Raw genomic sequence first — 26,713 nt, forward strand, 5'->3', positions numbered from 1 at the left:
TGTGATTCTGTCCATTCCTGACCTGAATTAGTCGCGGCTGTTACGCGTGTGGCCGTGCCTCCCTACACCGCCATCGGTGCGGCAGCCAGAGCCCAGGCGCTCCCGGCTCTGGCGGCCGTGCGCACCCCGCCATCGGCTCCGGGTTGCAGGCGGTGTCACGGGGACCGGCCACAGCCCGGGTACTGAATCGCTGGCAAAACCAGGCCGCCCCTCCAGCAGGGAGGCAGGAGCAGGACGGCCGGCAGGACGGTGATGACCTCCGTGGCAGCCGCACGGTGTGCGGGTATCGCACCCGCTGTCACCGCCCCGAGGCGGAGCGAGGTCCCCACCCTCCCCACCCGAGGCAGGTGCAGCTCCCCGCCCGGCCTCTACCACGGTGCGCGGGGAGGGAGCGGAGCCGGGCGCGGCGCTCCTGCCCGGAGCGCCTCCTCTCCGGCCCGCTTCCCTTTCCCCTGCCCGCCCCACCCCGGCGTGTGACCGTGGGACGCGCCGAGCCCGGAACCCGGCGGCGGCGGCGCGGAAGATGGATGCGGCGGAGGCCGGCGCGGGCGGCAGGGCGGGCAGCAGCGCCGACAGCCTGGCCGAGGAGGAGGAGGACGAGGACGAGGCGGGTCCCGGCAGCGGCCGGTCCAGCCGTACCTCGTCGCTGGTGAGCGGACTGCTCACCGAGCTGTACAGCGCCGCCGAGGCGGCCGCCTCCTCGGGCAGCGCCCGCTCCCGCGCCCTCCGGGAGCTGCAGCAGCGGCCGAGCCAGGTCAATTACCTGCGGCTGAAAGGTACAGCCCGCCCCGCGCCTGCCGCCGCCCCGCCGGGGCCGGGAGCTGCCCCTGCCGCTTCGCTTTTCCTCTGTCTTGCAAGGGAGCCCTGCCCGAAGATGCCCTCCGTGCCTGCGCGCACGTGTCTATGCGTGTATATGTGTCTATGCGTGTATATGTGCCCATTTCCAGGCTTTCTGCGTGGCCGTGGCTCCCAGAAGCTTCCACGTGCTGTTAGCTGAGAGCTCCTTTAGACTAGGTTCTCCTGTGCTGATCGCCCCTCTTTTGTTTTGGTTCCCTAGGAGCCAAATTAGGCTCGTCAGCTGCTAGTTTCTGTGACAGACTGCCTAAGCTTTTGTGTTTCTGCGAGTTGGGCGCTTTTCCTCGCTTACAATAATGAATAAATGTCCAGTTCTTCTTTCTTTCTTTTTCTTTTTATTTTCTGAATCTAGAAGAAATGCTACACATACAGTACAGTATCGTAAGAGTTTTTCTCAGAGCCTTTGAGTTCTACTGGACATACACTAAACTGGACAACTGTAAAGCTTACTTGGAGGTTGGCATGTCTTCAAAAAAAAAAAAAAAGAAAAAAAAAAGAAGTGTAATGAAAAATGTAAATGCTGGAGTAAATCAGAATCTAAATGAAATTTAAATGAATTTTTTCAAAGAATTCTCATGATAGGTAGCCTCAACAGTGTATGTTTGTGAAAGACTAAATGTGCAACTCCATGTTGATCTAATGAACAGGAAAAGAGAACAAAGGCCTCTTGTCTCCTGATGTTTAATCACTTTTACTTTTGATAAGGAAAAAACCAAAGAGGTGACTAAATATGCCTGCTTTTCAGAGCTGTACAAACAGCTATCTGCTTCCGTGTTTGGCTTCTTAATGAGATGACACGCCTTCTGATGTTACTAGGATGTAGCTCAAGTTCTTCTGTGTGTCCTTTGGTAACCTGGGACTCAACAGGAAATTTTCTTTTTCAGAAATACATTTTCTGGTGCTTCAACTCATTAGTTTTGCTACCAGGTTATTGTTTTTTTACAAGCACAGCTAAGTGGCATGAGTGGGAAAGAGTAAAACTTACCAGACAACTCCAGTGGTGACTGTATAAATTACAAATGCAACTTTTTTCCTTTTTTTTTTTTTTTTTTGGGGGGGGGTGGGATTTGTTTTGTTTTGTTTGGGGTTTTCTGTTTGTTTGTTTGGGTTTTTTGTTGTTGGTTTTTTTTTGTTGTTTTTTTTTTTTGTTTTCAAATCCATAGATCTAGTTTTAAATTACCTTGCCTGGTACAGGTGGTTGAAAATTGCATCTGAGCAGCAGGTGCTGAAACAGGGCTATAAAATACAGTATTGTTTTTTCAGTGGCTCCCCTGACACTGCAGTCATACTTTTAACTAGCCCATGGTTGATGGTCATTTCAGCCCAATTTGTCCTTTTCTTTAAGCTCTCCAGAATTATTGGAAAGGTTTTGCCACACAAGCTGAGCTGTTTACCATCCCACTTGATAGTAGCTTTTCCTGGATGCATATTTATTTTTCTCATTAGATCAGGTTACCGAAGATGGATTTTTTAAAATTTTCTTTCCAGCTTCAGGGGACATTGGTTGCACTGAAAGTGGTAGTTTGAAAAGTTAGCTGCAGGGAGCAGGCAGCTGTGTAGATGCTGCTGGTGGCAAGCTGTACCAGGCTACTACAGGGAGGAGCCGAAGAGCCCAGCATGTGATAGGCAAGACCTAGGATTTCACTGGTGGGGGAGCCTCTGAGAATAGAGCAGAGGACTCAGAAAAATGAATGGACTTCAGGCATCTCCCCAGCAACTCCCTTTGCTGGTCCTGAAACTCACCTCATGGGAGGACAACAGGAATATTAGCTGAGATATTTTGATGAACAGAAAGGGTCTGGTGGCACTATAACTGGCCAGTGGAGATATCTGAGGCCATGACAGAAGTCATCTAGTTGCATTTTAGTGGAAAGAATTTCCCACTTAGAGCTTCTTCTGGAGTTGCATTTCTAGCTTTGCAGGCAGCTTCTTGAACATGTTCCCTTGTCTGTTACAAATTTGTATCTTGTCCAGGCAGCTTCTGGAAGATACTATATTAAAAATGTACCCCCTAGTTGCACTATTATCAATATATTCTGTCTATGTCTGTCACATTCCTCAGAGTTTATAACAGCATAATTGTTAAGATTCATACTCTGTGCAATAAATTCAAGTGCTTTTGTTTAAAAGAAAATTAAAGACCTTGGCTCAGATTCTGAGAGTGTTTATAACTGGGAATTACCCCAGTCAATAGAACTTGTCATTTACAGAGACCTTGTATTTGTAAATGTCTGTGGGGCAAGTGCCTTTGCGTGTCAACTACAATAAGCTGTTTGTGAATCTTTTTGGCAAGTACTGAAGTTGTTTTCTCTGCTTGTTGGCAGATGTTGATGAATTAACAACTATAAAACGAGAACTGAATTACAGAATTTCTGTTCAATCAGCAAAGTTGCTCCGTCTTCTGAAGCAGAAAGACAGGCTCGTACAAAAAGTCCAGAGGAACTGCGACATTGTCACAGCTTGTTTACAGGCAGTTTCCCAGAAACGCTGTAAGTACTTTCTGTGCACTTGTGTAAATAGTTTATTTCATTAATGTGGGCAGTGTTTCATCTAAGCCCTCAATTTAAAGTCAAGAGGCCAGGCTATGCTATTCCTTAGTTATGATTGACTCTTAATGATGTCAGTAGCACCTGGAAACAGGCAAACTTCATCTAGCTCAGCTGGGTAAGCTGCTGTAGCCTCAGCTGTTAATTCTGTGTAACTCCTTTTACCAAGTTGATCCAAGGTGAAGAATATTGGTAAAAACAAACCTACTTCCCTCAAAGCCCTTTATTAAATCAGTGTTTTGGGGCTTTCTGAGAGACTGTGTGGGAAAGAGAAGTAATGTTGTTCTTTAATTGTTTAGCCTTTTTTTTCTGCACAGTAAAACCTGTTATTTGACTTGGCAAAGTTGTTGTCTTAAGATAGACTGAAGTGCTTTTTGGTAGTTCTTCTAAAGTAAAACTGCATGTAATGTCACATGTCAGAATAAATAGAAATTATGCCTTTGGAAAGGATGTGTGAAAATAACCTAACGTTCCATCTTATTTTTTTCATTAACATGCAGCAGAAATGTTCAGGTACAGTAAATAAAGCATGGTCTTTTCATAGAAATGTCTGTAGGAGCTTTGAGGTGCATGTAAAGACTTCAATAAAATAATTTTACTGTAGTGGCATGTGCTAATGTAGTCAAGGTAAGAGCTTGTGTATTAATGTGAAACTTATTTTTTAAGCATTTAAAAATGTTCTTTTGTTTTACTTAAACCTGACATGAAGGTTCTTGGCTATCATCTACTGTGTAGGCATATTTCTTCTCAAAAATTTCCTTTTTTAATGTCAGCTTGATAAGCAAGGCCTCCATGCCACTAATATGGAAGCATATACTATAGTCTCCTTTTAAATGAGACTACCTGAATTTTCTACATATTTAGAGGATTTGACTGTAAATTCTGATTGCTTTTTTCCCCACATAGTGGAATTTCTGTGTAGAGGTAGAACTGTAGTTTTCAATTAACGTTAAGTTCACATTCAGCTGTTTGAATGCTACCTTTAAGCAATCTATACAGACCAATTGCAAACAAATACTATTTAATGAAAAGATGGAAATTTTTCTGGAAATTCTGACCCTTTTTGATTACTGCTTGGCAAACCAACTCCTAGTGGAAATTTCAGTTAGTTCAGAAATTACAGGCTGATAAATTTGATCTCTTATTTTCTGACATAATTTTTATGATGCTCTACTCTGTTTCTACAGAGAGAATTAAAAAAAAACTGGTACTGTTTAAAAAGCTCTATGCTCAAAACTGTGTTCAGCTTCTCAAAGTTCAGAATGTGTGAGTTTTGCAGTTTGAGACCTGTGCTGGCTCCTGGTCCCTGCTGCATGCACAGAAGAGGCCTGGCCCCCTGGCAGCCTTGGCAGCCCACATCTGACTTGCCTGTGCTTCAGGGCCGCTGATAGCCAGCACAGCACCTGCAGCACTTGAACCCCAGAGTGGGTAGAGTAAATGTGGAGGAACTCTTGCCAGGGACAATTTAATAACTTACTGTATTTCTCATTATGCTGCCAACCTTTGTCCTTAGCAGGTGATGCTTGTTTTGCATACAAAAAGGTATTACCATAGAAAATAAAATTCACTGCAGAATGAAATTCATTTTGGTTGGGCACATGAATGTTCATGCTCTATTAAAGGAATGATAGATTGTTCTGTAGAGTATATAATAAAATCAGTACACTGCGCTGTACTTGATATATGAATGAAGAGTTACATTTTAATAATGCTTTTTTTACCCAAATTTAAATAAAATTCTCCAATGAAGAAAATTAGTAAGAAGGAAATCGCAATGTTGGCCTCATGGCAGAAATGACACTTGTTTCTCAAATTCTTGTGATTTTGACTTATTTGGGGTAAGAAAAGATATATGTTTGTCCAGAAGCACTATGAAATATTTCAAGTCCACATTAGAAACAAGCAGAGGGCTTTATGCACTTAATTATATCATTTGAGAAAAGCAGAATTCAGTAAAAAACAATGAGGTTTTTCAGCTGTCATTTAAAGAGTACATGAAAGACATCTCTTGTATTTTATATAGTGACAGCTTGCTTTCATTACTAAATATATTTTGACTGATCAAATTGCAAACCAGAAATTCCTTGAATCACAAATCGTGATTGGTTTTAATTAAAACAAACCCAAAAGTCAACCAACCAAACCCAAACCAAAATAATGTATTATCTATAATTTATTTAGAAGTTAAAGGATCCAGCTTAACTGTAAGTCAGTCTGGCTAGAAGCAAGCAGGAATGCTTAAATCTGATTCAATATAAAATAAGCTGAAATTATAGAAACAGAAAGTTCATTAATATACTCTTGTATTTTTAATGGAGAAATAATTTTAGTAGAAAACTTCCCAACTATATAAATAATTTTTTGATAATAGCTGTGTCGCTATGTACCTGTAATAACATTAAATGGGCCTCATGCTGTGTTCAGAAAGATCCTTAATATTCTTTCTTGTAATACTTGTTTAGAAACTATGATTGAAGTATTACTCTTCTGTTATTTGAGCATTGTTTCTGTATAGAATTTGCTAAGATAATAATAAGTATTTACTTTCTAGTTTTTCTTTTTCTGGTTTGATTTAATGCAGAGCCAGTAGAGGGAGACACAGAATATTTTATTTTGTGCAGAACTGGAGGTGTATCTCTGGTTTGGATAAGGATGATAAGCCATCAACCTTCCTTAAACATGAAGGGAAGTGCTTTACAAATGGATGAAAAGGTAGCAAAAAAATGTTACTCGCAGAGGAAATACTATTTTCCTTATGTGAAATATATGGAAAACAGTGACAAATAGCTTTTTATATATAAAAAGCTATATAACTGAGATCATTAATTCCCACATGGTTGTCAAAGTTATTCAGGAGCTCCTGACTAAATGAACTGAATGTTTTGGAATCCAACTACAGTAATTCAGAGGGTTATACCTCAGAGTGTTAATTGGACAGAAAGGTAGCATAAACTGGCATAATCCAGGCACAGATTTATTGTTTGCATGTGCCCTGAGCATGAACAGTTTCCTTATAGAAGGCTGGGCTGTGAAGTCTACTCAATTTCTGAGAATGAGTTACTGTCTCTGTAGCATCAACTTTTCTCACAGGGTGTGGAACTCAGAGGAAACTGGGAAAGCTTTGCCTGATGTTATTTGCATGAGCTGATTAGGGGAGAACTGAGCAAGATCCCATTACCATGCGTACCTGGAGAAGTGCAACTTAGACATGCAAAAGTCATACACCTAGATTAAATTTCTGGTCTTTGTCTCCTCGTTCCCTTCTTTCAGTCCTACTGCAGCTCTGTGTCCCGTCCCATCTTATTTTTTTCCCTGCCAAATGCTTTATTTTTTTCTTACATGACCCAGTCTTTAAATACTGGATTTCTCAGCTCTGTTCCATTTTCCCCATCCCTGCATCTTGTCTATCTTGCAGTGTCTACCCATATTACTCTTTGTCCTTGAATTTTCTTCACATTATCCCTTGGTCCCCTCCAGATGTTCTTCCTTGTCTTTTTCCTGCATACACTAATTTTCTCCTTGCTCATTTTCTCCATCCCTCCTCTTCCCTCAACATGGTTACAAAACTAAGCCAGAAATTCACAGTTTTTAGTTCATAGGATAAAGGTTTGGTTAAAGGTGTAAGAACAACTTTAACATAATATAATGTGGACATGAGTAATACTGATTTGCTTGAACTTGCACTTGATAAGGTTCATGGAAGAGACGAAAATTTTTCATAATTAAAACAATCAGCCACTGAAATATTCTCCCCAGGAAAGTGGTGGATTCCTCAATGTTGGATGCTTTTAAGATTTGGCTGGACAGGATATTGGGTCATCTTGTCTAGATCATGCTTTTGTTGAGAAAAATTGATGATCCTTGAGGTCCCTTCCAACCTGGTATTCTGTGATTTGGTGATTGATTTAATTCTGGGTCAGATGTCTTGCAACATGGGGCAAGTACTTCTGTACATATGTAATAATTAATGCATACCAAATTTTGCCTGTGGCTCATCTGTCTCTTCCCAGTCACTTCCCTGTAGTTTGATGTACTGCTGCAGTTGTATAAATATGCTTTAACCTAGAACACCCCAATTGCTCTGGTTTAATTTTTTTATTTCTTTATGAAGACTTGAGTTATTCAGTAAATATCACTGCTTATGGCAGTTTAGTGGAGAGGGGCTGGGCACTGGTTAGCAAGGATTTTCTGATCCGTTCTGTCTCCTGTGCTGGTTTGCCAAGAGGATGGTAATGGAGCAGTGAGAAAAGGAGAGAACCTGTATCTAGTGATGCTGGAGCTTGGCTCAGTGGGGATGGTAGCTGTGTGCTTGGTCTGTCAGCTGCATTGGGCAGCAGTTCTTTTGATCTGGATGGTGAATTCACCTGCTGGTCCCTTGGGATGGGCATGCACAAGGCAAAATGGCTATAGATCTAAGTTTGATCTTAACTGACTTGCTCACTGTTAGCCAGAATTATTAATAAATTGTGTAATTTTTGAAAATATTACCGAAGAGGCATTCAAAAGAGCCGCCTATAGTGATGAATATAATATTAAATGCCATTTGTCTAACAAACTCCATTCAGCTTCAGCCAGCAAAGATTCTGGAAAATCTGAAAGCTTATTCAATTGCAATTGGAGTCTGGGCTGACAAGGATTACTTTTCTTGTAACAGGCTTGGAGGAGAAGGACTACAAACCTTCTGCAGCCTTCATTACTGTGCATCAGGGCATTAAGAAATGTTTCAATAAGTAGATTTGGCATATTTAGTATTTGCTAATATAAATTAGATTGTGTATTTTGAGTATCTGTTAGGTAGACTAGGAGAGAGCTTGAGTCTTGTCATAGTAACAGCTGTGTGGAACGCAGACTGACAATCACTAACAGAATAATCCCAAGGAGTTTTTAGGCAATGAGTTCCATGGTTACTTTCTCTTGATGAGAATATCATCTTGGAACTGGTCTTTGAGCAGCACAGCTGGGATGCTGGGACTTGGGGAGTACTTTAACAGAGCAGCACATCAGTAAAGTTCTGGTATAGCACTGTATCCCATCCCTCTCATAGGATATTCTTCTAGAGAACTATCAGTGTAGTACCCAGATTTAAAGTATAATTGTGCTGCTGATGGGATGTGAACACAGAGTATGATCTTGCAAATAATGAATTTTAATGTCTTTTCTCATTTGATGAGCAGTAGCATTGGTAAACCCTATGGGGAGAGACCACCCCACGGCACTGTCTCCAGCCACCTCTTCTGGATGATCTGTGCTCACCCCAGAATGCTGACTGGCGTGTGAGTCAACAGAAGCCCTTGTCAGACTAATTAAATATACTTAAACTGACTGCCATATTCTCTTGATGTAAAAACAAAGCTGTAATATAAATTCTAAATTGACAAACTGTGCAGTTTCCTTACAAACCTGGCAAATTGTGTAATTGTGCAGATTTGATACCTCTCAGAGGCCACTTTGAGGCTAAATTCAGTTTCTTAAGTCCTATGGTGAAGTAAAGTTTCTTTACTTTTCTGGTGTTGAAAATATAATATTTTTCTTTCTTTTTTTCCTTGAAAGAAAGAGGCTGGATTTGCTGTCTAATTTGGTCATATATCAGCTGAGAAGTTCTTGTGGTCTGTGTCACTGCAGAATATGAGATTCAAAAGGTGGCAAGAACTAAGTGCTTGGAGTGTTACAGAACATGGAATCCTCACTTTTGAGGGAAATTCTGCTTTAAGGATGCAGTAACTAAAATATCTTGTTCCAGCATGAAATAAAACACCCACTCACAAGAGTCAATTGCTTATGAAGCAAAATTCTGAAAGTTTGCATTTCAACTAAAATGCTTTGTTCAGATGCCTTTTTCATTTCATATTACGTAATGAGCTATTTTCAAGTAAGATTATAAGATGTTTAATCCTAAAAGGAGTCAAAATCATGCTTTTAGCATTTGGAAATCTATTTTCGTCAAAGATGACATTTTGCTGTGAAGGACTTTGCTTTTCGCAAAGTGATATTTTACGTCAGAACTTTCCATTAAAGTGATTTCAACCAACTGTATTACAGAGATCCTCCTGGGAACATTTAGCAAGCCATCTCTGCAGCTCGCTCCCTGGCTGCTCAGCACTGGGATTGCCAGGCTGGTTAGGGAGCTGAGGAACCCACATGCATTCCTAAGCCATATGTTTTCCTTCTGAGTCTGTCGTGTAATGTTATATGAATCCTTACTTTTCTGTGTCACATACTTTCCTAACTGCTTTGTCCCTAACTCTCACCACTGAAGTGTCTTATCTGTACTAAAAGAACCTCCCAGCTTCCTCAGAACAAATGCCATCTCATAATTGGCTAAAATTTCACCAATTCTTGAAAATGGCTTTTATCATGGGCTCCTTCAGCTATATTCTTCAGGATTTAACTAAGCAGACTCTCTTGGTGGCTGCTTTGACTAGTATCATGAGACAGAGATTGCCTTTGTTAAAAGCCATGTGATTCTGTTTCAAGTGACTCTGGGCCGTGCTCAGTATCAGCACAGGGGATAAGACTACACCTGACTGGCACTTTTTTCTTTCAAGTGTCATTCTACTGCTACGGTTATTAGGGAATTGGCTGCATTCAGAGCTGGCATCTCTGCTGCTGGTAAATTCCTGGAGACAGTGTGGAGCCTGCTGACTAAGAGATCATGATGCCCTTGAGGAAGGTGCTGCCTTCTGGCTCACTGCTGCCAATCATTTTCCAGTTCAGTCAGCTGCTGTGTCTGGAGATGTGAGATTTTCCTTAGAAAGGGAGATGCCAGGGGTTCAGGGCTCGGTGGAAGCTGAGCAAAATGAGCAGCTGACCTCAGTCTCTGAGAAGAGAGAGCCTTCAGTTGCCTGTTCACTTCTGCCTGTTGAGCATCAAACTTGGCCCCAAATGTGCTTCACACAGAAACAGGTGGCTGCTCTGAGACATTCCCTTCACCCACAGCAGTGTGGTGAGACCTGGGAGACCCTGCTCAACCAGCTGTGGTGTCCCACTTCTGTATAAGCTATGGGCCCTGAGAAATGAATAGCAATGCTCCTGCAGCCTGCCATCTCACCCCACTTGGAATGCTTGCCCTGGGAGATGGCAGACACCTGGGGTGAAGGTGTAGTGGGGCTAAGTTGGCCTGTCTGAAGTGTGTTGTGTAGGTGTGTCCTATAGTTGGCCTCAGCCTCTAAAAAGAAAGGTACACCCTTGCAAAGGCCACCTGAGGTGGTGAGAGAATCAGCCACTGATTATCTAACTACAAATAGTTCTCGTTCTTTCCTCCCTCCCTTTCTCCCTAATAAATAGTTCAGCAGCATTTCTTAATGGTATAGAAACTTGATGGGATAGTAGCAGCTGGATGTGATTACAACATTAAAAAATATTTTCAGAATAAATATTTCACTGTTTATCATGGAGCTGAACAGTAAATTCAGTAAATCATTCTGTAAGCAATAATCTGGCTGCTTAATCTAGGCCCAGTTTGCAACAGAAAATGCAGATTGTTCAGTATAGGGATGTACAGATCACAGAGGAACGATCGAATTCTTGTCCTGCAGCATTTGGTGTAGGATGTTATAACTATCCTTTGTCAATGTGCTAGCAGCTGTGACAACAATGAAATTGGTTGAGTTAGTGGTACACTGGAGGTTGTGTTTATTTTGGGTATGCATACAACTTGGAGGCTGACTGCTTATCTGCTTCTCCATATTTTTCTGTATAACAGTAATCCTGTTGCTGTTGCAAAATCACAGCTAACCTCACAGGATTAGCTTTGTAATGCATGTAGAATTTTGACTCCACTGAATTACCCTTTTCCTAACAGCTGTGCCATGAGAAGTTGATGTATTAGAGAGTGCTTGTTATATAAAATACTCCCTTGGTATTAGAAATAGGGATTAATGCAATAGATTGTGTGTGGAGCTTTTTGGATTACTTATCAAGCAATACGTGTAGTATTTCTATACTAATTTGTCTGCAAAAGGTGGTTCTCAAACCAGTGATCTCTTATTTCTCTGGTACTGCAGTGACTTCAGAAGGTGGGATTTGATTAGCTCAAATTGAGGAGGCACGCTGGAGGAAGGATGCTGCTGTTTGGAGACAATGAAGTTAGAACAGCCTGTTCACTGTCTACAGGCCCTGTCAGTCAGTCATGAGAGTAGAAATAACTGGCAGGCACTGCTCTTCCCTCTGCTTTTTTGCAGCTATTCAGATGGATACCTGTGACATTCACTTTTTCTGGATAGAGAGACATAATTCTGTCTCTAAGGAGAAGCACAGAGAAAAGAAGAGAAAACAATCTTTATCTCTGCTCTTTTGTTTTCCCCATGTGCAATTTGGTATGGAGATTGTTTACCTGAAGTGATTGCTTGAATGGATTCTGGTGAAGGTTGTTTGGATTCGTGGACCAATTGAATCCAGCTGTGTCAGACTCTCGAGCAGAGAGAATCACAAGTTCATTTAATAGTTAGGTAAGTAAGAAGTAAGTATGTAGAATAGTATAGTATCTCTTCAAATAGTATATTAATGTAATACGGTATGGTTTTAATAAAGCTATCCTTCAGCCTTCTGATCTGGAGCCAGACATCATAATTTGTTCCCAACGTCCAGGGTTTGCCACATTTTTGCTATAGATATCTGATCAACAGTAAAGCTTTGTTAGTCTTAATAGTTCCCTGAAAAACTGGAAAAGTTTTATTCAGTCACCCAGGGATTATTGTGATCAAATGAGATGAAGTGCCAATTTCCACATAGGTTCAGGAAGAGTGTGAAACAGCTCATCCTGCTGCAGCCCAGAAGCTGCATGTCTGCCCTGGGGCAGGGGAAGTGTTGGCCATGGGGGCAGGAGTGTGGTGCAGGGCCCAGCTGAGCAAAGGGCTCAGCCTGCGTGTCTGTGTGCTCAAGTGTTTGTGTGCTTTGCTGCAAGGCATTATCAGCATCCACGCCATAACCTAGGAGCTCATTGCACTAACTGGCAATTTTCAAGGAAGCTGGCTCCACAACCAGTGGTGCCAAAGGCCACATGGGAAGCAGTGATGTGTGAGAAATGCACCTGAGTACATTTCTACTTCACAAATCTTTACAGTTCTGAACTGATGGTAGATCTGCTCCAGTACCTGCAGGTAGTGAGAGCCACACCATCTGTGGCAAATGTTGGACAATCAAGATATAAGGCTTTGTGTGTATAAGCTCACAACAGGTGTGGCTGTGTGAGCTGCATAACTGTAATATATCATTTCAGTCTTTAATCTTTTTCTGGCAAGTTTTTGGATGTGGAAGCAACCTGAGAGGAAAAAGTTCTTTTAGATTGTATGCATAGTCTTTCACACTCGTGTAGCTGAGTACTGCTTTTCTTTTATTCTGCTGGGGTTCTGTATAAGAAACAATGACAATGCTATTCTTTTTCCTACTGAAATGCTCTTTTCTAAAAAAAAAAAACAAAACAACAAAACAAAAACCCAAAAAACCAAGCCCAAACATTGTGTACTTATAGGAGGGTTAATGGAACTTCAGTGAAAATACCCAACAGAGTCTATTGCCTTTAAGTAACACAGATGCATTTTATCTCCAAGTGGTACACGCTAAACATTCTTTGGTCACATTAGTCTTTGAAGAAAACCTTTCCTGGATACTGAAGATCAAATGGAGGATAACAGCTGCTTGGGATAATTAGTGATAGAAATAGACTGATTTATGGAGCATCAGGCAGTACCAGCAGCTATGTTTCTGCAGCTTTGGGATAGCTTGGTGTTTAAAAACAAGATGCTAGAAGAGTGGGTTGTGGAGCTTAGTCTGTTTGGATCAATAGTTCTGCTTATAATTCTGCACTGGAGCAGCTCTGAAGGAAGAGTTAAATGTGAATCTCAGATTTTTAAAATGTTTTTCTCCTTGAAGCTGTTAATAACCTGAATCTGATTTACTGAGTAGTAAAGGAGTGTTCCTCACATACCCATGAAATTTGCCAGAGCAATCAAGTCTGAGTTCCATCTCTACATTAGATCATCTTACTTCCAAGCCTATCCTTTATCTTTTTCTTAGTAAAATTTGGAACCTTCTTGCAATGTTCTGTCAGCAGTGAAACAGCTTCTAAATTTTGTTCCCTATAAATTATTGGCAACAGGTAACTTCCTAAAATCACAGAACCTGGTTCTGACCAACATGTTTTCCTTGCCATCCATGCAATACATATGGCCAAATACAGACTATGAACAGTTTTTGGTTCTTGGGCTGGATTAGGCATCATTAATAGATAACATTTCATTTTTGTGTGTGTGTTTGTGTGGTTTTCATAGTTTGTTTGGGGTTTGGGTTTTTTCCCAACATGTTATTGCTAATTTCCAGTCTTATCCAATGCTCATGGGCAGAAATAGCTATTGGACCTTAGATCCTGAAGGAAAAATAATTATACAGTGAAACTAAAGGAAGTCAGAGTGAGGAGGTAATCAATGTACAGATAATTTTTTTAAAAGTACATTAATCTGAAGAGGTAAATATTACTGATCTTTATAGTAATATCTAGAGATATCTAGAAGTCAGGTACCTATTGAGCTGGACAAACAAGATATCACTGGACAAATATATGGTATGAGGCTCTTTGCAAAACAAACTTAAAGAAACAAGGCTACTTGAAGGCTGGCAGAAGAAGCACATGTTTAAAGAAATTATGTGAGTTGTTCTGAACTATGCAGTAGTAAATAAATAGTCAGAGCTTTGCTGTTAGCCAAAAAACTCATCCTTGTGTGCTGGTGAACATGCTAAAAATCAATTTTAATGCCTCTAGGCTTCAGTACTAAATGAGCCTTTGATTAATCCTAAACACATCCAATTCAATGAACTTGCCCTGTAAGAGTAAGTTATGACCTGAAGTTTTATCATTTAGCTGTTGAGTCTAAAATATTTGAGTAGTAATGTTTTTGGAACTGATAACTATTTTCTCTTCTTCATCTCACAAATTTAATGAAAAAACTCTGTGTCAAACTTGTATAAATGGATAATGTGTGTATTTTTTTCAGAAAGTGTAGGTGGTGGTTTGAGGTTCTTTTGCTTTGTTAGCTGCTTCTGTTTCCAACACTTGGGGAGTGTGCTCTGTGAAGCTACGGCCCACTTGGGAGATGAAAAGAATTAGGTGGTTTGGAGGACTTGGGGTTGCAGTAACTTCATATACATGCAAAACTTTATGGAACTAGTGGCATCTACAAATGGGAACCAAGGCATCCACAATCAAAAAACTGGAGTGTTGGTGCAGGCCTTGTTACTGACTGATCAAGGTTTGTGGTTCCAAGAGCTCTACAGTGCTTATATGAGCTTCTCTAGGAGTCAGCACCATTCCCACCCCCAACTCCAGAAAGGGTCATGTTTCTGTTCCTGTGGAGACCATGTGTACTGAGAGAGAGGATCTGTGCTGGAAGCTGGACTCTTATCCTTGGGCAGTGCAGGACAGACTGGCTCTTTGCTACATGAAAGCCTTCCGTGGGCTGAACCTGTCTTTGCTGCATGTCCTCAGCATTACTGCAAAGAAGTATGAGTCACTGTATAAAAACTTATATGTATAAATGTGGTCCATTTCCATAATAATTCCTGGCCAAAGCAAAGAGATTTTGCCATTAATAATTTTTTTAACTTTGGCAGTTAATTTTTAATCTAAAATTCTTCCAAGTGTTCTATTTGTGGATAAATCTAGGCTTTGGGGATATAGGATAATTTTGCTTTTTTCTTTATGCTAGGCAGATAAAAATCCTGCTTTTTCTGAAATAGCAGTTCAGATCAATGAAGGTGGTGATTCACACTGTAAAATTCAATTTATATGGTAGGTGCTAAGCAAATAATCAGATTCTAATAAAGGAAGAGAAGTTCAGTTTTAGATCTGAGACCTGCTATGACCTCCATTTTTCTGCAATATTATCTAAAGCATAACTACAAATCATACCTGTCAGAATTCTTTTTTTTTCATGTATTCCATTAGTTTTTCTGAGTCAATAAGTTATTTTTTTAAATTACCATGTAGCATTTAAGCAGGATTCTGAAGTGTGAGTACTGGCCAAGATATGCATTTGCTTCATATTGTTTAGCAAGGTTAGGAAACATTTCTTAACATTTATAATTGTACTTTTCAGCAATATTTTTTTTCTTACATAGGCCTCTTCAGCAATTTTTGTTCTTAATATATGCCTTACCAGAATATTTTTTTTTATTTCTTTTGTAGATACAAGTAATTTCTTTGTCAAAAGAAGGTCTTTTGCTCTCCAAAACCTCACTTTGATTGATTACTTCATATTAAATTTAAAGGGTGTTCTCTCTATATTTTATTGACCATGTAAGCATTGCTATGACTTTTATTCCAGTTGTTAACTCTAGACTTTATGCTGGTGGTTACTGCAGCAGTTAAAATATATTGTTACTTTAACAGTGCTTGCATGACACATCTTTTAGCTTGCTCATGAGATGCAACTATCTGCTATAGCTTTACTGCTATAGTTGGCACATGAAGGCAATAAGTAAAATAAATTTATTCTCCCCCTCCTTTTGTTTTCTTTATCACTGTTCCTCAAGTGGCAATTATAACTTCAGAGTTTATTTATTCATTTGAACCAAATTAAAAAATATATAATAAGAAACCTAGATGCTGTTGAGTTACAGACACACAACCAATTTTACAACATGAAGGTATCTATCCACTTATCTATCATTTTTTCAGCTTGTTAGAAGCATGTGGAACATAGCATTTGGAAGCTTCTGCAAGCTCCTTTTATTGTTGGGTGTACTTTCCTCCTTTTGGAAGGCAACATATATATGAGTAAAGAATTAAACATAAGGTGGACTTCAGCATTAATCACCTGTTTCAGTGTTTGTACATATGTTTTCATGAATGCTTTCCTCATGTTCATTGTAGTTCTAGTCTGTCTTCCTTTTGTTGCTTTCATATCCAAAACTCTTCACAACCTACTTTTTTCTCTGTTGTCCCATCCTTATAATTTCTTATGTAGTATACAAGCTTGGCTCCTGCCTCCTACCTCCATCCCACATGTGTTTTAAAACAAGCACGTTTTCAATCTCCCCTTATGCTGATATTTTCTTATAGATGTTTCACCATATTGAACATGTTGATGATTAAAACCTGATCTCTTAGCACTCTCATTGACCTCATGGTTCATAGTGTGTCCCTTGGAGCTCATCTCTGCCATGAAGGCCATAGAAACAACAGCAGCTCTTATATTAAAAATACTGTCCACTATGCTTTTCAATATCATCTGGCTGTCAACCTGTACTTCTCTATCTGCTAATGTGTTTTCACTTTTTTTTTTTTTTTTTTTTTTTTAAGCAGGCAGTCTGAGGTTTTGCTGTACTTGTGCAGTACCTGTAGCAACATGCTGGAGCCCAGAAGTAGGGCTTACAGGCACTGCAGTGAATACAGATAGCTTTAAGAGTATATTAGGCGTTCTCAGTTGTGTAATTTTGTTGTCTTCTATTAGTAGCATAATAAGGTGAACTAACTGCTGTCTTGTGATTAAGCAAAATTAGTCCAAGCTCCTTTTTGTGTCCCACATAGGTAGTTCAGAGTTAAATCTCTGCCTTGTTCTTTCAGTGTAGCTATTGAACCATATGTTACAAGTTTCCACATCAAATCCGTTTTGTAATGTCAGTAAAGTTTTCAGTTTTTTTCTGAAATATTTGAGGTGCCTGTGATTCTTTCAATTCTCTCCTTTTAAACTCTGGGACCAGTCCATTCCCAATGATGGGCCTGGAGTGAAATAAAGCGACCCTTTGTAGTCAGCCCATTGGCATTAGTTGCTGTTGCTGGAAAACTCTGGCATACTTCTCAGGGTGTACCTGCCAAATATTTCAAGAAGCAATATGACTATGAACATTATTCAACTTGAAAGTACACTTACTAGATATAACTGACCATCATTCCCAAGAATAAATTATAACCTATACTTGTGGGTAGGGGATGCTAGGTCTATTGAGGGGACTTTGTCTCTGCTCTCATCAATCCTGTCCTAGTGTATTCAAGTGTGTAGTACAGAAAGGAGAAGTGGATAATGTGTGTGGGAGGAAAAGGGGAGAATGAGGTAAAAAAACCCCAAATCCTGCAACTAAAGATCATAACAAAGAATCTTCATCCGCAATCTCATGGCTGAATCCTGATTATGATGGCTGAAGGATCATGTTGCGCATATGCAGTTGTGAGCATCTTACATAAGTTACAGACTTGTAGATTAATTTCCTGTTTGAAGATATATAGCATACTAAGCAGTACTATTTAAATGATTGTCTCTAGATTAGTCCTCAATAGGTATGGCTAAACAACATGCAAGCAATGTTCTTTTTCAAATATCTTACCTCTAAGCAAGTGAATTCCCCAGCTCCTCTGTCATAAGCTCACCAAGAACAAGTATGCTGCTTTAGGGCTTCCTTAAAAAGAAGGCTGTAATAAAGTGTCAGTTTTGGACCATGCTGTCAGTTTTGGAAGGGGGAAATAAGTAATAAGGTTATGTGCCTGAAGTGTAAAGGAGGAGGAAACATTTGACTAGCTACATGCTTCCTTAGCCTAAATCATAAAAATTTTGTTCTTTATTCCTGGAAGTCATAGATGTTATTTCCTGTCCATTGTGTAGTTTATATTTGTGCTGAATACCTTTGTAGACAAGGATTGGCTCTGCAGCTTTTGTCTGTGATATCTAATATAGGACCCAGTGAGGTCTTGACCTCTTTTGTGACATTTGTGTACAAAATCATACAAATGATGACTAATGAAATAAAAAGGTCTAAAATATTACAGCTGTGTTGATGAGACTGTGAACACACTGCACCATTTTCTTGACTCCTGCTTTTAACAAGTGTATAGAATTAACCTTCTCTAGGCACAAATACTTTGTTTTCGTATTTTTTCTGGAACCATCCTTTGTGCAGTAAAGACAACCCCGGATTACTTGTCCGGCAACAGAAACCACCTTGATGGCAGAACTGAATCTGTTAGTCCATAATCACGTTTCTCCTTCTGCATAACACCAATTTCTCCATCAGCTCCCTTCTTAGGTGCTCCTGCAACAGTGATGAGGATACACTAAACAGTGCCAAAGGCTCTGTGCTCGGTGTCCACGTGGTAGTTGCAGGTAGCTGGTGGATCACGGCATGCACTCCCTGCATTCTGAGGTAGCACATCAGTACCAGGGGCTGTGGACAGAGCAGTATGGGTGGTGCAGGAGGGGATGCTCCCCTTGCAGGCTGAGGTGGGAGGAGTGCTGGGCTGTGCCACCTCACAGGCTTTTGTGTTCAAGGGAATTTGTGTTCATGCTGTAGCATTGCCATAGCACCTTTGTCCCTGTGGTGCCAAGGACTCAACAAGCCAGAGGCCTCTTTTCAAGCTGTCAGAGGTGCTTCCATCTTGTGCGTTGGAGAAGTGTGAAACTTCAGGTGGGTTGTGCTTCATTTTAGGCTTTTAAGATCAAGCAGAAGGAAGCAGGTCTGTTTTTTCAGAGGGGATGTTTAATAATAGAATATGCATAGAACTGGGTAGGATAGGAATTTTGTTCTCCAGTGGTGGAGATGGTTTAATGGGCTAAATGTATTTAAAACAGTTTTGCTGTCTGGGAGAACCTCAGACTGGCTTACATTTTCTTGTCTCTAATGTGCATATATTTAATTCCATTTTTTTTCTCTTGTATACTGTCATTTGAAAGTGAAATATGCTTAAACAAATAGATTCTTTAAAAGTAGATTGTGCTGTGGCCCCATTTCTGCTGCCTGTCCTTCTGTTCCTGTCACTGCCCCATCTGTTTGTACTCATTGTCCTTTTCTGGCAGCCTGTGTTTTACCTCATTGTCCCAGTGCAGACACAAATGGGCTAACGAATGGACAGGTTTAAGGTAAATGGAATTGGTCAAAACCTGGCATTGATCTTGGGACTGACCATCCTAAGTTTGATTGTAATAAAGGAACAAGAATACTCATAGTATTCTTAATTCTGGCCTTAAAGTGGCATGTGTAGAAGATGGTGGTAAGATTGTAAAGAGGTATGAAATGAGGAGGTAAGGTTTTTCAGTAAGTGACTCTGTTGTGTCAGAGGGAATACATGAACTACAGAGGGAGTAAAAAAAGCAAAGTCTCAAGTTGATTATTACAAAATACTGGAGCTGAAATATCTTGCCTAGGCAAACGTGTTGATTTTTTCCCCCCTTAAAATCCTTTCTGAATGTCATCTGTCTTGTCAGTAAATGCAGATGAGGGCTTGTGGACATGACCAGACTTCCATGCACTGGTGCATGAAACTAGATTCATGATAGTCAACATGTCTTGCCACAGGCAGATTAGAGGCTTTGCCTGATCAGTGGTTGAAACTCAGTGCCATCCACTTTTCTAGAAGCTAGGTTCTAGCCCTGAAGACATGTATATGTATGCTTAATGGGAGGCTTATCCCTGCATCTAAAATCCATTTGTACTAATGATTCAGTGAGTCATCAAACCTATTAGTATGGCTTGGCTTCTTCATTTTGTCTCCTGAAGTTCAATTTTTGCATTTTTTCCTTCAGAATAACATTGCATTAATTGGCTGGCATGCAGGAAAGCTCCTTAATGGTATGCTTGGAAATATCTGTGTGCCCAGTCACAGTATGATTGTCCTGATTGTTTCCAGTTTTCTTATAGAGACAAGATGACAAGTAGGAGAAATAGCAATAATGGGGATACGTAATTCTCATTTTGAGAGCTGGTTATTTTCATCAGCTAAATATTGATGTCTTTCTTAGACCTGATTTCTAATTGTTTAAAAATTGGAGGTAATGCGGTTTAGTGCAATGACTGATACTACTGTCTGGATAATGAGTGGTTTCGGAAACTTTGGTTATGGCTTCCAAGACTTTGGGCAACACCATGTGGTGTTGGATTAGTCAGTCTTGAAATGATCCAAGAATTATATTATGCTATTTGCAAAAAGTGGTCAACCAAGAGGAGAATAATATTACAGAGATAATACAGCTATTTCTGTATTTAAATGTTGCTGTTATAGTCCCATTGGTACAATCTGTACACCTATGGAGACTAACTGATTTCAAATTTGATGCTTTAACCACTAAATCATCATCTCCAGCTGGCACTGAAATAAAGTGATTTGCATCATCTACATCAGCAGGGAAGTGTCACCTTTGTTAAAAAAAGAACCACCGACACACAGACTTAATTATCTATTCAGAGTGCAAGCTAACAGCTCAAATGTAGTGACTTTTCTCCAAAACCCAAGCAGATATTTAAAGAGGCATGATCAAAATCACACTTCTCTGAAAGCTTAACAGTGACTTCTAAAAATAGTTATAACTGATTTTAAAAAGAGGCTTGATTCTGTGTTTTATATTGTGTGTCTTTTATATAATTAGCTTTACTGCTTATTCGTTGCCAATTTTCTCTCCTCATAATGTGACTGAGGAACACAACTTTTTAGTAAAGGAGCAAAATGTTTCAAAGATACAATTGTTAGCAGGTTGACTGAGACTTCTGGTAGTTTGGCCTTTGAGCCTGACTAATGTGATGTGATAAATCTGCTCTCCTTCTACAAAAATGCTGATGGGTGTAGGTTATAAAAGCTATCATTATTTCAAATGCTTTTCTTTCTCGTCAATCAAACCACTAGTTTGAGAATCTCCTAAACCCTTTTAAGATGCTCTTAGGCCAGATTGCACTGGAAAATGCATCTAATAAAGCGCTTCTTCTGACTGCTTAGTGCATGGCGTATTACTTGTAAGTGAATTTGCAATGTAGAGTCATAGAAAAGGCTGTTATTTTAGCTGAGGATGTTCAGGGTCTCTTTGCCAGTGAGGTGAAGAAAAGAAACTGTGCAGGATGCTTGCTTATGCTGCTGCTGGGGCTGTTGCTGGGCAGGACCCCAGCCTGCCCTAACACTGACATGCTGTTAAACTCTTTGCTCTTCCCCTGCTCCATGATCTGATAGTGCTGGTCAGACTCCTTCTCAAGACAGCTTTTTGAAAAAGGCAGCAGGATTATCTATATATGTCCAGCTGTAGGCCCGAGTACTACGTGAGAAGACTATTTGGTGGATATTTAGCTCGTTTCATTCTCGGAAGAAATGTCAGTATTGCCGCCTGTTAACGGCGTCAAGAGCGCCGTGTCCGCATTGCCCGTGTCGGGTGGTCTCCGTGCAGCCTGGGGGTTGTGCTGCTGTCCTGAAGCCCTTTGGCACGGCTGAGCCCACCACTGACTGCCGCCAGGGCTCCCTTTATTTCTTACCAGGGCTGCTGCTCCCCTCGCCCGCTGCATTCCAGGTGGTGCTGGAGGAGGAGGAGGAGGAGAGGCTGCTGGTTTATTCAGGCAGTGATGCTAGGATTGTGGGCGGGAACAGTGGTTGGTTGTTTTTTTTTTTTTTTTCCTTCCCTTTTTGTCTTTCTCCTCTCCTTGTCCTCCCTCTTCTCTCCGGCACTCGGACTTCGCCGTCGGCAGTGCGGGTCCCCGCACGCCATGCCCCCCAGCCCGCCGCCCTAGGGCGAGCCCCGGGCACCATGCGGCAGGACCGGCTCACGGGCTCGCTGCGGCGCGGGGGGCGATGCCTGAAGCGGCAGAGCTCGGGCGGCGGCGTGGGCACCATCCTCAGCAATGTGCTCAAGAAGCGCAGCTGCATCTCCCGGACCGCGCCGCGCCTGCTGTGCACCTTGGAGCCAGGTACCTGCGCCGGCCGGGGAGGCGGCGGCTGCCGCCCCGCAAGCGGCTTAGTGGGGCGGAGGGAGCGGCCGGGGCCTCGGGGCGGCTCGCAGAGGAGGAGACGGCCGGCGGGCGATGAGGGCCGCGGGTAGGCGCGGCGGGGCGAGGGGCAGCGCCCGGGGCGGCCCGGCCCGGGGCAGACGCGCCTCCGGCCGCGCTGCGGCAGCCCCGGCGCGGCCCGGCCGGCGGGTCCGGAGCGCGAGGCTCCGCCCGGGCCGGGCCGGCCTGGAGCGGGCAGCGGGGCCTGCGAGGCGGCCGGGGCCGGCAGCGGGCGAGGCACCGCGGCGGGTGCGAGGCTGCTCCGGCGGGGGCCGGGGGCGGCCGGGGCCCCGCGGGGCGGCAGCGCGCTGCCCCTGCCCCGGGGAATTCCTCCCGCTCGTGTCCCACCCGGCCCGCGGATCCCGGCCCCGCTCTCCAGGTCTCCTGGTCCTTTCCTTGCTCCTCCCGCTCAGCGTCGCCGCCTCGCAGCGCTTTTGTGTCGTCTCTCCCTAGTGCCTTTCTCCCTCCGTCTCCTCTCCCCCGGGCTCGGCGACTCAGCTTTCTGCCACCCCCTGCCCGAAGTCTCCTCGCAGCCTTTCCAGACCTTTCCTGATAAACCTGCTACATCTTGACCTGCCGGAGACCCCTCCTCCCGCCCAGCCTTTGTCTGTTGTTGGGTGTTGTCTAAATTTGCAACCATTCCGATTCCAAGGGGAAACCATCAGCTCTGCAGCTATGTTTTCTAGATCCAGCTTCAGTATCAAAATCAAAAACTGGGTGGTCAGCAAACGACGTGTGTTTACTCCAGTGAAGGGGCTCTCAACAGAAGCACGGATGGGTGATTATGACTGAATGCTAGATTCTAGTTACCTGCCATCAAACTTTTGGATTTTTAAAAAAATAAAATATCGAGAAATTTAAATTCAATTTACCATGTTAGAACTGTCACTTGTAGCTAAAACGTTGCTGATCTGTTGCCTAATTTTAGACATTTACAAAGCATGCAAGCCAAAGATCCACTGAAACATAGAGCAATACATGGAAATAAAGATCAGTTTCCCATTGTATTAGCTCTGTGAATCAAGCCACAATGTTCACTGTGTTTGAGATGAGATTCAGAAGCTGTCTTCTGAAGGTCTTGGACACATTTTGGTAGATTTATGGAGTTGCTGTTTTCAAGGAGATTTCCTGACTTGTAATTGTCAAAGACCCCTGCTCCAACAGTAGTCTGCTATTATCCCGGGTAATGACGTTATCTGGATAATGACATTCATGTATTTACACTCGCACAAAGACCAGGGGATGTGATTGGGCTGTAACTATAAATGCCATAATCCTAAAAATCCCACTGGTTTGGGGTTTCCATATTGTTCATATGTAGGTAAAGACAATAACTCTGTTTAGGATACATGTTTTCATGTGTGGTGGAGATGGGACAGCTAGTGAACCCTTTTAAAATATCCTGAATGAAACATTCTTCAGATTTACTTAGTGTCTCTATTAGCTGTCTGTACTGTGAAGTTGTATTGTGAAGTTTTTCTGGACTGAGATTTTAGATGTGCTTTGATACACCGCAGTGAGCTCTGGCTCCTGATAGAAGTGGTTTCATACAGAGTTACTCAGAATGTTACTTTTAGAGATAAATTGCAAGGCTAAGAATATTCCTGGGACAATAAGCAGTATAAGGTGATAGTTTACATTGACACTTCTCTTTCCTCAACTATGGGCTCCCACTGCGTACAAATCTGCTTTAGGCCTTTTTCCTTGTTTATTTTTGATAAAATATTTATTTGCGTTTTGTGGGAGAGGTTTCAACAGCTGTGAAGTACGGCTGAGAACCTATAGTGCTACTTCCCAAGTTTAAAGCTATGTCTTTATAGCTCACAAACATGCATTAAAACACATCATCTTCCTACACTTTCTTCTGGTTTGATATTTCTGAAAAAATCCCAGATTTTGCCCTATCCTTTTGTTTGTTGAGGGTGGACTGGGAATTTGATTCTGTCACCCAGGTACTTGACTGACAGTATTTTTATCCCATTTTGTGTCTCTGTTGTGGTTCTATGCTACATTTTGATTATGCAGTGGAAGACTGCTAGGGTTTGGGAATCCTAGGGATATAATCTTCCCTCTTACAGGCTTTACTTGTCAAGAGTTATTGTGTATTTTACACAGGAAAGCTTACAGGTCTGTAGTTTGGGGGGGTATATTTTCCTCTTTTTAAATGCTTTGATTTTTTATATAACTTTTCTGCAGTGGTTTCTGGTGACAGGCTTGGAAGGGCATTGAACAGAGCTTGTTTTGGCATTCCCCTGACTTTCAGAAATTTGTTGTCAAGCATGTACATTTGTGTGTCCTTGTATTCATGGAGCTAATAATTCCAGAGTGTTCCCAGCATACTTCTGCTGTTACGAGTTAGTATGCTTCTCAGATATGAAGAATCAGTTGAAAGTGTATGAACTGGAGGTGATCTTTAATATGTCAAATGACACCGTAGCCTGGCTGATTTGATTTGAAAGGGCTGAGTTGTACTGATAATGTTTAAAGTAGGAACTATTGCTCTATGTGTGGTGCATCTATGCCAGGCTGTCCCTGCTGAGGAGCTAGGAAGAAAAGTTCTCTTAAGGCCTGAAGGGGTCTTTTTTTGCAAAAAAGCATGTGTTTATGTAATGGAGAGCAATGTGACATAAAGATGGAGGATTGTTAGAAATGGGAAAATCCAGTGAAAATAGGTGCAGACATGCAGTAGGGTTGTATGAGTGTGGGGTACTGAGGGGGGAAGAAACTATTGGGAAATCTAACTTAGTTTATGGAGAGAAGACAACTATAATAAAAAAAGGGGGAATGATGGAGAAAGGAAGGATTAGGAAACCAAGAGAGGTTGAGTTAGGGATAGACATTAGGTTCCTTGAAGCTCTAAAACTCAGGGACCAATTCCTTGAGCAGAGTGCAGAAATTGCATGTAGCAAGATGATTCTTGTGCCAGAAATAAGTAATGGGCAATGAGATGCTGCTCCCAATTTTCTGGTTACCTTCCTTACTCTCTCTGTATGGTTGCAGCTTTTTTTTTAGCATGCTTACTTGCTGTATTTTTTATTAAGCAATGCTGTAATTTTTTGGGTTTAGGAAATATAAATTCTTTAAAATGGATGGCAATGAAGAACAATTCATATATCCTCTGGGGTTCATTCCCCATGGTTCCTCCCCTCCCACAAAACGGTCATGTAATTTGATTTGGAAAGTACTTCTAATGGAGAACAAATAAAGGGACACATTCCATGGCTTTTACAAGAGGTTGTCATGCATGGCCTGACCAAGCAGTTCCTCACCATGCTGAACAGAGTGTTCTGTGTAGTCTGGTGTTACCATGTGATGTAATTCTCATTTACAGTAATTTTCACACCTGTCTTAATTGTTTGCTGTGATTTAATTAACTTTTGTAGATGGATGATCTCGTTTCAGTCTCATTTAGTCAAAGGTCTCATTTGAAGGGTCTCATTTCAGTCTCAGGAGAGACATGTACCTTGACTGTAGTGTGAGCTCCCTGGTCATGATGTTCATGTAACTATAGATAGATTTTTCCTTGTTCTGAGATTTTATCTTGCTGTACTTGATCTTTTGAAGACATGGAAGTATCTGCTTATGTCCTTCTTAGGAAGATTCTAAAAGAGAAAAGTTGTTACTGGGATCTTTTAAGTCTTAGAAAACTGTGAAATAATTAGTATTTGGATGCTGGGCTGGAAAAGAATACATGGTTATTTTGGAAGGCTATTGGTTCTTTGCTACAAGGTAGTGTTTGGTAATGTGTCAGCATCTGTTAATTTAACAAAAGGAGTTCTCGGTCATGATGTATTTTTGTATGTATTAGGGTCTTACAGTACTTACTTTTTTTGCTTGAGAATGAAGTTCATGTTTTCCAATTTCAGCAAATGTGATACAATTTAATCTTAGGTTACTGCCATTGTTACATTGCTTTGAATTATTATGAAAATATTTATCTATTAGGAGCCCCTGCCGAGTATCATTGCGCCATGGAAAGGAATACTAATAAACAGTTACTCCCAGGAATAGCTATTAATCCTTCAATGTTTTTTCAAAATGTATCAATTGTGGTTTGAAATCTTTATTTTTCTAGGTCTGACAAGCATGTCTTTCAGATCTGAAGCAGGGAAATGAAAGCACTAATCTCCAGGTCTCACTGATGCAATTCTAAAAAACTAAAATTCTCAACAGAGCTGGAGTTAGTGTGATTTTTTCTTTGTTTCTATTCAATCACCCCTAACAAATTTTTAAAAAGCCAAAAAAAAAAAAGCCATAGAGAAAAAGGTTTTGTCTTCAGGTATATAATTATCAGGTAGTAAGGCTTTATAATTACTTACCACCACTTCAGTATGCAAATACTCAAAGGCATTTTATATTCCATAAATAGCAAATGCCACTACAGTTCGGTTTTCTGTCACACTTGTAGGTTTAGATCTCCAAAGAACTGGGTATTACTGGTGAGTTGATTAGCATGGATATTGCATACTTAAAACCTTGCAGTATTATAATGTGTTTGGGTTTTCTGTGTGCGTATAGATATGTGTGTATGTATATATATATATTTCTATATTAAGAATGTTTGGCTTCATATTCTGGAAAGATTAGAAGCT

At 41.2% G+C, this 26,713-nt stretch overlaps 1 protein-coding gene across 4 annotated transcripts in view; it reads left to right on the top strand.

The window, feature by feature from the left end:
• The first annotated feature begins 508 nt into the window (after positions 1-508).
• TBC1D30 (TBC1 domain family member 30) overlaps positions 509-26,713 on the top strand; it is a 51,158-nt gene continuing 24,953 nt past the window's right edge. For 2 of the 4 annotated variants that reach the window (XM_077783502.2, XM_077783503.2), the window contains exons 1-2: positions 509-776; positions 3,180-3,344. In XM_077783502.2, the coding sequence (XP_077639628.2) occupies positions 524-776; positions 3,180-3,344 (418 nt within the window). In that variant the 5' untranslated portion in view covers positions 509-523. Of the gene's footprint in view, positions 777-3,179; positions 3,345-18,835; positions 22,044-26,713 lie in introns of those variants that run through there. The other 2 variants (XM_085568807.1, XM_021547452.4) reach the window with 1 other exon arrangement.

This window comes from Lonchura striata, chromosome 1A, assembly GCF_050655825.1.
Source record: "Lonchura striata isolate lonStrDom1 chromosome 1A, ASM5065582v1, whole genome shotgun sequence".
In the NCBI taxonomy this organism is placed as follows: domain Eukaryota; kingdom Metazoa; phylum Chordata; class Aves; order Passeriformes; family Estrildidae; genus Lonchura; species Lonchura striata.